This window comes from Nycticebus coucang, chromosome 7 (assembly GCF_027406575.1).
Source record: "Nycticebus coucang isolate mNycCou1 chromosome 7, mNycCou1.pri, whole genome shotgun sequence".
Classification (NCBI taxonomy): Eukaryota; Metazoa; Chordata; class Mammalia; order Primates; family Lorisidae; genus Nycticebus; species Nycticebus coucang.
This window is the reverse complement of record NC_069786.1, coordinates 136,165,458-136,177,180: the sequence shown is the minus strand read 5'-3', so window position 1 is coordinate 136,177,180 and position 11,723 is coordinate 136,165,458. Positions and strand designations below refer to the sequence as shown.

At 52.9% G+C, this 11,723-nt stretch overlaps 1 protein-coding gene across 1 annotated transcript; it reads left to right on the top strand.

Moving 5' to 3' along the window:
• Nucleotides 1–316: 316 nt before the first annotated feature.
• OTOS (otospiralin) lies at nucleotides 317–10,362 on the top strand. Its single transcript, XM_053597576.1, has 4 exons — nucleotides 317–413; nucleotides 9,161–9,243; nucleotides 9,400–9,426; nucleotides 10,124–10,362. Exons 2-4 carry the CDS (start codon nucleotides 9,186–9,188, stop codon nucleotides 10,306–10,308), a joined length of 270 nt encoding a protein of 89 aa, XP_053453551.1. The 5' UTR covers nucleotides 317–413; nucleotides 9,161–9,185; the 3' UTR covers nucleotides 10,309–10,362.
• The last annotated feature ends 1,361 nt before the right edge of the window (nucleotides 10,363–11,723 follow it).

Below are 11,723 nucleotides of genomic sequence, written 5' to 3'. Positions count from 1 at the left end.
ACACGGGACTGGGCGATGCAGTCACACCTGCCTCTGAGGTCCTCCAGCGGGGACTACCACCAGCGGTCCTTGACGCGCTGCGCATGCGCCCCGCGGGAGCCTCGCCGCCCGGCCCCCCGCCTCGCCCGGGAGCCTGGAGGGGAGCCTGTCCCTGACCACCTGAGCGGCGCGGACGCTGCCCTGCGCAGCGCTGCCCTCTCCTGGTGCCGGCGCGCTAGTGCGCTGCGGTCCCCATTCCGGGATTTCTGGTTTCTCAAATCCCGAGTGCTCTGAACCTGGAAAGACCTTCGCAGGGTCTGGCCCAGCCCTCCTTTTCCAGGAACCGGAAAGGGGAGAGCTGAAGAAGGTCTCACTCAGTCCAGGTGTCTGAGTGTCCGGAGGCAGAAATGCAGACCACTAAAGTAGAGCGCAGGGTATGCAAGGGTCTGCGTGAGTTGGTGGGGCGTTCTTAGTTAAAAAGAGAGGTTCTAGCACAAAGCAGAGGGCGCTCTCCTTCCCACCAGTAACCCCCACCCTCTTCCCTCCCGCCCAGCTGCCCACAGCCCAGCCAGCATTCTGCACGACCCTGGTTCTACCTCCCTGACCAGGGATGTCTCGCTGACCAATTGTCCCTCCCTGCACCCTGGGGTCACTTCTGTGTGGGGCAATTTACACACATGCAGATCTCTATATGTACACACACACCATGTACACGCGCACTCACACGTCACAAACCACACAAATGCAGACACCTACACACCCCCCCCATGTACATACACATGCACACACGTGCAGACCATACATGCACACAAACCATGTACATACACACGCACACATCACACACATACACACATGTGCATACCCCTAACATGCACACGCCATGTACATATGCAAGCACATGTCACATACCACATACATGCAGACCTCCTACATGCACACACCATGTACATATGCACACACATCACACACCACACATATGTGCAGGCCCATGTACACATGCTGGCACACATACACAAATCACATACATACACATACCACACACACCCACACACAAATATGCACATGCATATGTGCACACATACACACAGGGACATGCACACACCGACATGCACACACACTCTCTCCTGTGTTGGTGTGGTGTCTGAATGTTGCCCTCAGAGCCAGGTGGTCCCCATGTGCGGCCAGGGTTAGAAGCCAGGGCTTTAGGTGGTGGCCCTAAATTGTGACCTTGCATCTGCGCAGCATCACCTGAAACATGTCAGAAATGCAGATTTCTAGGTCCTCGGAGCACCTGAATCAGAATTCTGAGGGCGGAGCAGATGGGGATCTGCATTTTAACAGGCACTCCAGGGACTCAGAGGACAGGTGAAGGGAATGCAGGCCCTTGCTGAGAGCCGCCCACACCTGGATGCTGAAGTCAGCTGGGGACCAGTAGCTGCTTTGGAAGCTTGTTAGAAATGCAGAGTTCCAGGTCCCCCTGCTGAATCAGACCTACATTTAACAGCTCCCTGGGTGATTCTTTGCCCCGGCCCGCGCGGAATTCAACGGGGACCTGGGAAACAAAGGGGTCAGTCGAATGAGGGGACAAGAGACACGAAAGAATGAGAGCAAGTCAAGAGTCTGATCAAGCTCCGTCAAGTTTATTGTTTCAGCTGGGCTTATAAGCACACAAACGAGGAAGTAACTAAGGGCTATTCCTAACAGGGCGGGGAGGGGGCTAGTTTCTGGAAAATTACTAGGAGAAGGACCCTAAGGCAGGGGGTGCATTTTTGAGGAGATATGCAAGGGGAAAGTACCTGTTGCTGTTTATGGTTGAATTACTGAGAATAGTTTGCTCGTAAAATCAAGATAGCAAGGGGCATTCTTGTGATATGTTTTGGCTCCCGGCATCTCCTCCCTTTTAGTTTTTTAAATTGTTGGGGTCTGTCAGTTGTCGGCGTAGAAGAGAGGGCATTAACCTTTTGGGGGGAAGTATTGACCTGATTCCTCCCGCGGGCATAATGACCGCATGATAAGTTTGAGCGTCTTTTGGGGAGGAGAGGAGAAATTTTTACGACGCTAACCTCTATGCAAATCAGGTTTGCTTCCAAGGGACTCAAGAGAGGCTGTTTATGCCTTCCCTCTGCAGTGTCTTTATTGCACCCCGTAAAAAGGTACCCAGGTTGTACTCACATATGATGGTGAGTCAACGTGCATAGCTCTGAGTGCTTACGCGGTTCCCGGAGGAATATCTTCGTTGTTAGGTTCGGCAAGGCCCCGGTCTGTAAGGCCGAGTCTATGATAATGGACTTGAATGGGTTTTGATGCCAGGGAGTCAATCTGTGATTTGATAAAATTCATGATTTTGTTAAGAATAATGGGTCCAAGGGTGATTATTAATAGCAAGAATAAGGGGACCTGCAAGGGGCATGAGTAAGGAGTACATGGAGGATTTCCACCACTCGTTTGCCTCAGAAGAAAATTTTTGTTTTTGTAAATCTAAGCTAAGCTTATGAAGTTTGTCAATCTGTGTTTTCATCGGTCGAGTTTTCAGTTAAATAAAAGCGCCAAGCGAAGGGCTTGGTAACTGCTGGAACAGGTTGGCCCAGTGCCGGGAGGCAGAAGATCAGGAGATAAGGCAGCATCATGGATGGAAATTCGTGGTTCTGGAAGGGAAAGGAGAAAGATAATCTCAGGGAGGTTTTTCTCCCTGGATTTTAGAATTGCTATCAATTTGTTTTACTAATCTTTCAGGCAGCCATCTGGCTGCATTTTCTTTCATATTTGGACTGCACATAATTAGTCTTAGTTGGGCCAGGATGTCTCTGCCCCAGAGATTGACTGGGAGGCCAGGCACAACATAAGGTTGGACAGTACCAGTGTTGCCTTCCTCATCTGTCCATTTGAGGATTTCAGCACTCTGTTGGGGGTTGGAGGTTTGGCCAATACCCCGGAGATGGGTTAGGGAAGTAGTGAGGGGCCAGGAAGGGGGCCAGTATTTACTGGCGATTACTGTGGCGTCTGCCCCAGTGTCAAGTAATCCTTCAAAAGTTTTGCCGTTTAATTGTAGCTTAAGGAGGGGTTTTTCTTGTGTGATTTGTCTGACCCAATAAGCGTCAGAGGAACCGAGGTTATGAGTACCCCGGGTTTTTAGAGAATAAGGATGGTTGGAGGGTAAGAGGGGAAGTAATATTAGCTGAGCTATTCTTTGGCCTGGGTGAATGGTTATAGGGCCGAGGGAGGCGGAAGCAAGTATTTTAATTTCTCTGGTGTAATCATTATCAATGATGCGGGGGGAATAGTGAGGCCTTGCAGGGTGGTACTGGCATGGCCAAGAAGAAGTCCGAAAGTGTTGGGGGGCAAGGGGCCATAAACCCCAGTAGGGAGGATTTGGATGCCCATTTCAGGTGTTAGTATTGCGCTGGTGGAGGAACAGAGGTCCAGTCCTGCACTGCCGGCAGTTGCTCGGGAGAGGGAGAGGAGGCTTGGACTTGAGGGGGCGGGTTTTGGGGGACAAACCTGATAGCCCCAGGGGTTTGTGCCCGTTTGGGGGCCAGGGGCTGGCCCCGTAGGAAGTTTCCCTGCTTCTGAGGTAAGGGATTGCCTTGGGCGTCTGTTTTTGAATGGCATTCGGATGCCCAGTGTTTGCCTCGCTTGCATCGTGGACAAAGAGTGGGCGGTATGGGTCGTTCGGCCTTAGGGGCCGTGCAGTCTCTAGAAAAGTGTCCTGGTTGTTTACAACTAAAACAAGTTTTTGGGTTGTTTCCCTGAGCGAATTCTTTAAGGGCGGCTCCAATAGCGAGTCCCATGGAGTGAGCGGTGCCGATACCTGCACAAAGTTTAACATAATCAGAAATGGTCTTGCCGCTGCGGTGAGGCCGTATGGCGGCTTGACATGCAGGGTTTGCATTTTCAAATGCGAGATGTTTAATGAACTCGCTTTCATTTTCTTGTTGGCCGACGAGCCTCTCAGCCGCATCGGTAAGGCGGCTGATGAAATTACTATAAGGCTCGTCAGGGCCCTGTCGAATGTTGGCCAAGGAGGTAGTTGCCGATCCCTTGGGAGGGAGCTTTCTCCATGCTTTAAGGGCAGCATTCTGTATTTGGGCCAGGAGGCCGGGGGAAAATTTAGCTTGTATGATGTTACTATCATAGGGACTATGTCCCATGAGTTTATCCCTAGTCCATTTCTTGGAGGTCTTATTTTCGAGATTACGGGCTGCTGTTTCTTTGCAGTTATCACCATATTCGGTTCTCCAGAGGACATAATCACCTCCAGGCAGGGTGGCATGGGTTATAAAGAACCAGTCATTTGGGGTGAGCCACGGCTCACTCAGAGATTCAACTATAGATATAGTGAAAGGGGCTGTGGGGCCATAGAGGGACACAGCAGTTTTTAATTCTTTAACATGCTTGAAATTCAAGCGACGATACTTCTGATCGGTAGTTTCAGCTTTTTCAGCATCTGAGTCAGAGGCCTCATGGTCATTATCTGAGGCTTCATCTGCCGAGGGGTGTTCATCCCCATCAGAGGGGGGTTTTGGTTCTGATTCGGAAGGGGGATTCCCTTTTATCTTAGTTACAGGAAAGGCGTGCAGCGCCTTTAAAGGTTTTTCTTTTGAGCTATGTTTATGGAACGTTGGGGTGGGGGGGGAATTTTTAGCTCCAATTCTAAAGCACGTAACTCTTGAATGAGTTTTAAATGTTCCTTCCTTGTTTGGAGTAAGTCCTTAAGGGAGGAGACCTCTTGACATAGTTTGCGTTTGACATTTTCAATTGGCGTATCTACGCCTAGAATTGGAGCACAAAATGGAGGGGCAGAAGCATAGGAAGGGGGATGATTTAGGACGGAAGGGAAGGGAGGCCAGTTAGAATTAGCGGCCTCCTCTTCCCGGGTGGTCGTTTCTTCGGGGGAGAGGGAGTTGGGAGGGGGCTCCTCGAGGGAGGGGTATAGGGAATTAATAGGAGGTTTGAGAGGTTCAGGATTGGGGGGAGTGTCAGACTCAGGCATAGGAACAGAAACAGAAGGGCAGACTGAGGGTGGTCTGGAGTGTTCTTTAAGCACCTTTTCTCCTTCTTTAACAACTTCTTGGATATCAGGCCATTGGTTGTAAGTTTTTAAAATATCATAGATCAAGTTCCAGTAGGAAAATGCCTGAACGGGGATTTTTTCGGGGCCAAATGTTCTATAATAATCTTTTAGACAATCACCGACTCTAGTCCATCTCAGAACATCAATAGTGCCTACTTGGGGGAACCAAGGACAGATATCACCAATAAAAACAAAAAATTTATAGAGATCCTTTTTTCTTTACCTGAATTCCTCGTGTCTTGAGGGACTCCTTGAGTCCCTGAATAAACAAGTTATGTTTACTTAACGTTTGTCCCATAAACTCGTTGCTTTTTCTTACCTTGACGGATCAGACTCGCAGGTGGGCAGTTCTGCGGCGATCTCAGTGCGGATCTTCACTCACGTCCTTCTTGTGGCGCGGCGATCACAGTGCGGATTTTCACTCACAACCTTGGTGTTGCGGCAATCCAATGATAAGGGTACCCTTACTGGCAGCAACGTTCGATGACACCCCCGTACCCTTGCCCCTCGTCGGGCGCCAATTGCCCCAGCCCGTGGGGAATTCAACAGGGACCTGGGAAACAAAGGGGTCAGTCGAATGAGGGGACAAGAGACACGAAAGAATGAGAGCAAGTCAAGAGTCTGATCAAGCTCCGAAGAGTTTATTGTTTCAGCTGGGCTTATAAGCACACAAACGAGGAAGTAACTAAGGGCTGTTCCTAGCAGGGCAGGGAGGGGGCTAGTTTCTGGAAAATTACTAGGAGAAGGACCCTAAGGCAGGGGGTGCATTTTTGAGGAGATATGCAAGGGGAAAGTACCGTTGCTGTTTATGGTTGAATTACTGAGAATAGTTTGCTCATAAAATCAAGATAGCAAGGGGCATTCTTGTGATATGTTTTGGCTCCCGGCAATTCTTAAAGTTTGAAAATCATTGCTCTGGGGGCTCCCACTGAGCTAGAGCAGCACAGCAGGAGGCCAAGTGTGCACATCCCCTCCAGGGCATTAAGGTGGGCTTTGTGAACCAGGAAGAGGGGGGAGGGAGAAGGGGAGGCAGGAAGGACTCCTCCATGGCCCTCTCCATGGGGCCCAAGAAGCTGCACATCCGGGTCAGCGAGGGACGTGGCCTGAAGGGCTCAGGGAAAGGGAAAGTGTATGGTGGCAGGGGCTGGCCAGGTGGGCAAGGAGAGCCTGGGAGATCTTCCTGGGTGGTAGGACAGAGTGATGGTCCACAGGGAGATAATTGGTAGTGTCAGGTTTTGTTCATGAGAGTAGCAAATTGAGGAAAATACATAGACCCAGAAGGAAGAAAAGATCTATCTCCCAAGGTCCACTATCCAGTACCCTCACTGCTTTATGACTTCGAGGCCTTTCCTGTGTATGGTCCTTTATTTACAAGGCGGTTATCATGATACAGCACCAGTCATTTCACTTTTCCTAACATTCTAGGCTAATTTTCACATTGTCTTCAGACATGTGGTACTAACAGCACTTTCTGGTGGTCCTTTCATGGTCAGATGCTGGAGTGCAGGTGTGGCAGGGTCCCAGCCCACTGCTGACCATGGGGCTGTGCATCCTCAGACCTGTGGGCTGTGTCCCTGCTTACCCTCCTTGGCCCCCATGGTGGCATAATTTGTGTTTCTCTAGCAAGCTCTGAGCCCAACAACACTTCCTGACCCTGTTGGACAAAGTGTTGCTACTGGGAGAGAGGCCGAAGTGGCGAGCACGCTCAGGGTGGAGCGTTCCCAGCAGTGGGAGACCAGAAAATCTCAGTGGTCCCATTCCCTATGGTAAAAGGGATGCTGCAGTCCACCAGATGCAAAAGGGGGTGGAGGGGGCGGTACCTGTGGCTCAAAGGAGTAGGGCACCAGCCTCATATGGGGAGGTGGCAGGTTCAAACCCAGCCCCAGCCATAAACTGCCCCCAAAAAGGGGAGGGGTGGAGGATGGGGAGAGCTGAGAAAGGGAAGGACGGAGGGGGATAAGGGGTGTGGTACACCTTCTGGGGGCAGGACACAATTATAAGAGGATCCTTATCTAACAAAAGCCATCAATGCAACCTGGTTCTGTGTACCCTCAATGAATCTCCAACAATAAAAAAGAGAGAGAGCGAGCTACCAAACCAAGTGCCCATAGAGGGCGCTGGTGCTACGTGGAAATATGGATGGTGGGTGGTTTGGCAGCTCCTCAGCATGCTGGAGAATGTGGGAATTCAGAGCTTAAAGTTCCCAGCTCAGGAGGCAGATGAGGAACAGGAAAGTTGCAAGGGGGACTGACGGTGCCCTCAGAGCTGGAGTTTCGGAGGCCTCTCTGCACCCTAACAGATCAGGAGCTCCCTACTCCTAGACTGTTGGTGCAAACTGAGCTTCACGCTGAGTGCCTGCTTCCGCTGGCACCAGGCAGAAGGTGCTGTGTGACCAGGCCCAGAGCAGCCTTGGGCGCTGAGTTTCCAAATTCCCCCCCTCCGGCCAGCAGCATACCCATGTTCTCACACTCATTGCTCATTGTGTGTCCTGTGGGACTCCCCGGGGAGGGGGGACTCTGGAAGCTGATGCCTGGACCCCCCCTTGACCCTGTCCCAGGCGCCTTTCCCTCTGCTGATTCTGCTCTGTACCTCCTGTTGTGATAAATCTGAGCCATGAGCAAACCGTCCATAGAGTCCTGTGCTGATCATTGGCCTGGGGTGATCTTAGGGAACTTGGACACCACTGCCCTAGAGAATCCATCTCCTTCCGTAGCTGATGAATCCAGATTTCTGAAAAGGGAACCTGAAGCCTAATCTGGCAGGGGCTGGATTAATTGACAACTTCTCTGGGCATCTTCTGTGAAATTTAGGGCACTTGCTTGGTAAAGAATGAGTCCTTTGTCCTTTGGATGGAGATGTGGGCAGACTGTGATGAAGGTGAGGGCCTCGGACCTTGGGACCACAGGATACTGGGTGAGGAGGTTCCCAGTGTCCTTCAAATGCCCCAGGGTGACCAGGAACAATGTGGAGAATGCCACCCTGGACATGATCCCTGAATCCAGTGGGGTGATGGGACCCCCAGGGCAGGGCCATGAGGCTGGCCTTCCTGCAGAGGCAAGGTTTGAACAGGGGCCATCATGGTCAGGGGACCGTGGCATAATAGATCAGTCCAACCCTTGAAGCTGGCTGCTGATGTCACTGGGGCTGGGACTGTCCCCTTCCCAACTATAGGCTTAGGCTTTATAAAAGCAGAAAGCTCTGGTCTGGGGACAGAAGTCCAGCTTGACCCCACACTTCCTGCCATGACTTTTTATAGTGGATGTCCTGCAGTGGCAGCCCCCGACCCAGGGCTTCAGTGGCTTCCTGGGGGTCTCCTCCTGCCTGCTTGTCTGGGATTCCCTGGGCCCTTTTCTTTTTCTTTCTTTATTTTTTATTTTTTTTTTAGGGTGCCGGCCCCATATACTGGGGCCAGTTTGAACCCGCCACCTCCCAGTATATGGGGCTGGCACCCTACTCCTTGAGCCACAGGTGCCTTGGGCCCCTAGGCCCTTTTCATAGGGAGGAAATCTCTGCCAGCCTCAACATCACACAGAATATCTCTTTTCAAGGAGAGAAAATTGAGTTTATTTCAAGTAGCAACGTTGAAATCAGCCCTAAACACTTTATAAATGGTGTGTGCAAAGATGTTTTTCTCTCCATTTGATTTTTGGATCTGATTCCCAAAGCTGATCCTCTGACTGTGTGTGCCAGCAGGGCACAGAGGCCCACAGTCCTCCATGGGGGGATGAATATTCAGTCTGACAGGTCAGGCAGGTGACGCTTCCTGCCTCATCTTCAGCCTGGGTATAAAGAGACGCCTGAGAGCCTGCAGCAGGCCCCTCCAGGTTGGTGGCTGGGCTGAGTGGACAGGGCTCAAGGTAACCTTGGAGGGATCAGAGGGCACCCTTGGCCAGAGAGGGTGGGGAGGTGAGCACAATTTCTTAATAGTGAGAGTTAAATAAGGCCAATTGAGGTGGGGATTTCACCTCTGAAAGATGGTTTAAACCACTGGCATTGAAACAGCTATGAAAACAGTAATAAATTCTCTTTTCCCAGCACTGTTTTCCCAAGTGCTGCCCACTTTGGGACTGGGTGGGGGGTCTTGCCCATCCTGGTTTCCTCCTGCTGCAGGTAGACCTGCAGGTGCCAGGGGAAGATGCAAGCCTGTGCAATTCTGGGGCTGGCCCTCTGCCTCCTGCTGGGGCCACTTGCAGGTGAGGACTGGCAGGCGTGGCACCCCCCAGCAGCCCTCCGGTGCCCTTCCTTCCCCTGAGTCCTGCATGGGGTGTGGGGCGGGCCTGGGGGTGACCTGGCTGCCCTTCTCGGGAGCGTGGGCCAACCTTGCTGATGGCTCTTCTCTCCCTCTGCAGGGGCCAAGCCTGTCCAGGAGCAGGGAGGTACTGTCCTTTCTTTTCTTCCATTCCTGTCAGTAACTGGTGCTCTGGGAAGGGTGGGGAAGAGCTTACAGGGAGGGCAGTGGCTGCTTCTCCCATGCAGACACATGAGGGCCCAGGCTCAGCTCAGCCTGAGCACACAGAACGTGGCCCTCTCGTCTGGCCCTAAGCTGTCCAGACACAAGGGCTGTGAGTCTCTCTGGGCCTTGACCCTGCCCTTGAGCAACCTGGGGACATTCTGGGTAGGAAGCCTGAGCCCTGACCACCCCCTGACATTCCCACCCTCAGCCCCAGCCCCCAGCCCCCAGGCCTTCCCGCCTGAGTCCTAACTCAGTCCAGAATCATCAGGGCTGTCCTCACCTGTTCTCTGGGACTGGAGCTTGCTCTGAAATCCCACCAGGAGGTGGCCAGGGCCCCTAAACCCCAACCCACAGCTCCCTGCCTGCTCAGGACCCCCAGACTAGAACACCCTCGTCCTTCCTCCTCCCACCCCTCAGTTCCCCAGGTTAGGCGTCCCGGAAGGCCTAGGTCATTGCCCTACTGATATTGACAACAGCCCAGGCTGCACCCCTGAGCCAGGAAGGGCCCATCACTGCAGGCATAGCCGGGTACCGCCCACTTGCCCTGGGGCCTCCATGGACCCCGTCTCCAGGCAGGACAGCAGGGACAGGCCTGAGGCCAAGTGCTGTGTGTCTTTCAGACCCCTATGCAGAGCTGCCAGCCATGCCCTACTGGCCTTTCTCCACTTCTGACTTCTGGAACTACGTGGAATACTTCCAGACCCTGGGGGCCTACCCCCAGCTGGAGGACATGGCCCGTACCTTCTTTGCTCACTTCCCCCTGGGGACCACCCTGGGCTTCCATGTTCCCTATCAGGAGGACTGAGCAGCGTCCAGCCTGGGGCCTGCCTTCCCTACCAGTCTGTACTTGGCCAGGCCTTGGGGCAGGACCATGGTCACCCAGGAGCCACAGTCCCGGGGAAGGGGTGAGGTTGGGCCTGGCCTTGCTTTAATAAACTGACTGAAGATGCATAAGGAATGCCTGTGGGTTGTCTTTCCAGAAACTGCTGTGCTCAGGTGCCATCCACTCTACTTGACAAACCGACCTGGTTTATTTTGATTGCTAGTGAACACTTACATCTCTGTCTACACACATGTAGCAGGGCACTCGCGCTCAACCATGCTTGGGACTGACCCTTCAGGTGTCACTGTCATGTAACTCTCACAGTGTCCAGGGAGTGGCCTGCAAGTCCCCAGATTATGAGAGAGGGGAAACCAAGGTAGAGATACCAGGTCACTGCCTGACTTGAGAGCCTACAGCTGGGTAGAGGGGAGCCAGATACATTCCCAGGTGGCCATGCCTAGGCTGGGCAGCCAGCTTCCCACCAGAGCATGCCCAAGAGTGGTACACATGGGCAGCAGAAGTGAGAGGCCCACGTGTGAGGAGCCAAGACCTGGCGTGCTTGGTCTCCCAGTACAAGGCTCCAGGCTTGAGGCTGCTGGAAAGGGGCTTCGTGGGCACTTTGAGGGAATGGAGGGTAAGCGGGCAGCATGGACAGAGCCTCAGGGACCGGCCTCAGCAGTGGGACAGCCTCTGCACAGGTAGTGGGCCCCCGGTCCCCCAAGAACGCTAGTGGACACTGGAGACCCTCTGCCCTACTAGCTGGGACGAGCTGGGTTTGTGGACCACTCCTCGTGGTCACCAGCGAGTCCCAGTCTCATGGGTCAGACTTCCACTCGGGCACTTAAGGGTGACACACATCAGTGTGGGTCAGCGGCTCAGCCACACACCTGGCACTGCTCCTGCTTGTACCCTGTGCTGTCCATGTGGCTGGGTGGCCTCTGCCCGGACCACCCCTCTGTCACATCTCAGCTCGGCGCCATCTTCCTGGACCCACATCCCTTCTCTAGTGGCCCAACCCCAAGCCAACCTACTTCTAAAACATGTTGAAGAAAAAATTATCCAACAGTCTTTGGTAAAGAGCATGCAGCAGACTTCATTCAGAACCATTGAGATAGGCACACGGACCATGCAATGGGGTCGGTCATGCCCTGGGGGCAGGGAGGGTCTGTGGAGGGAAATCACTAATAGGAACATCAGGGTTAAGGGTTCCCGCCAAAGGCAGGCAGGGTGATAGACACCACCTGGGCAGATGTTGGGAGAGGGCTAAACGGGGCTCTTTGATAAACTGGACTTTACAAGGATGGGCACAGACAGCCCTAGGAGGGGGCTCAGGGGCCTGAGGTTTGGTCAAGCAAAGAATCTTTGACAAAAGTCTAGCTCAAGTTCCTCCCTCTCTC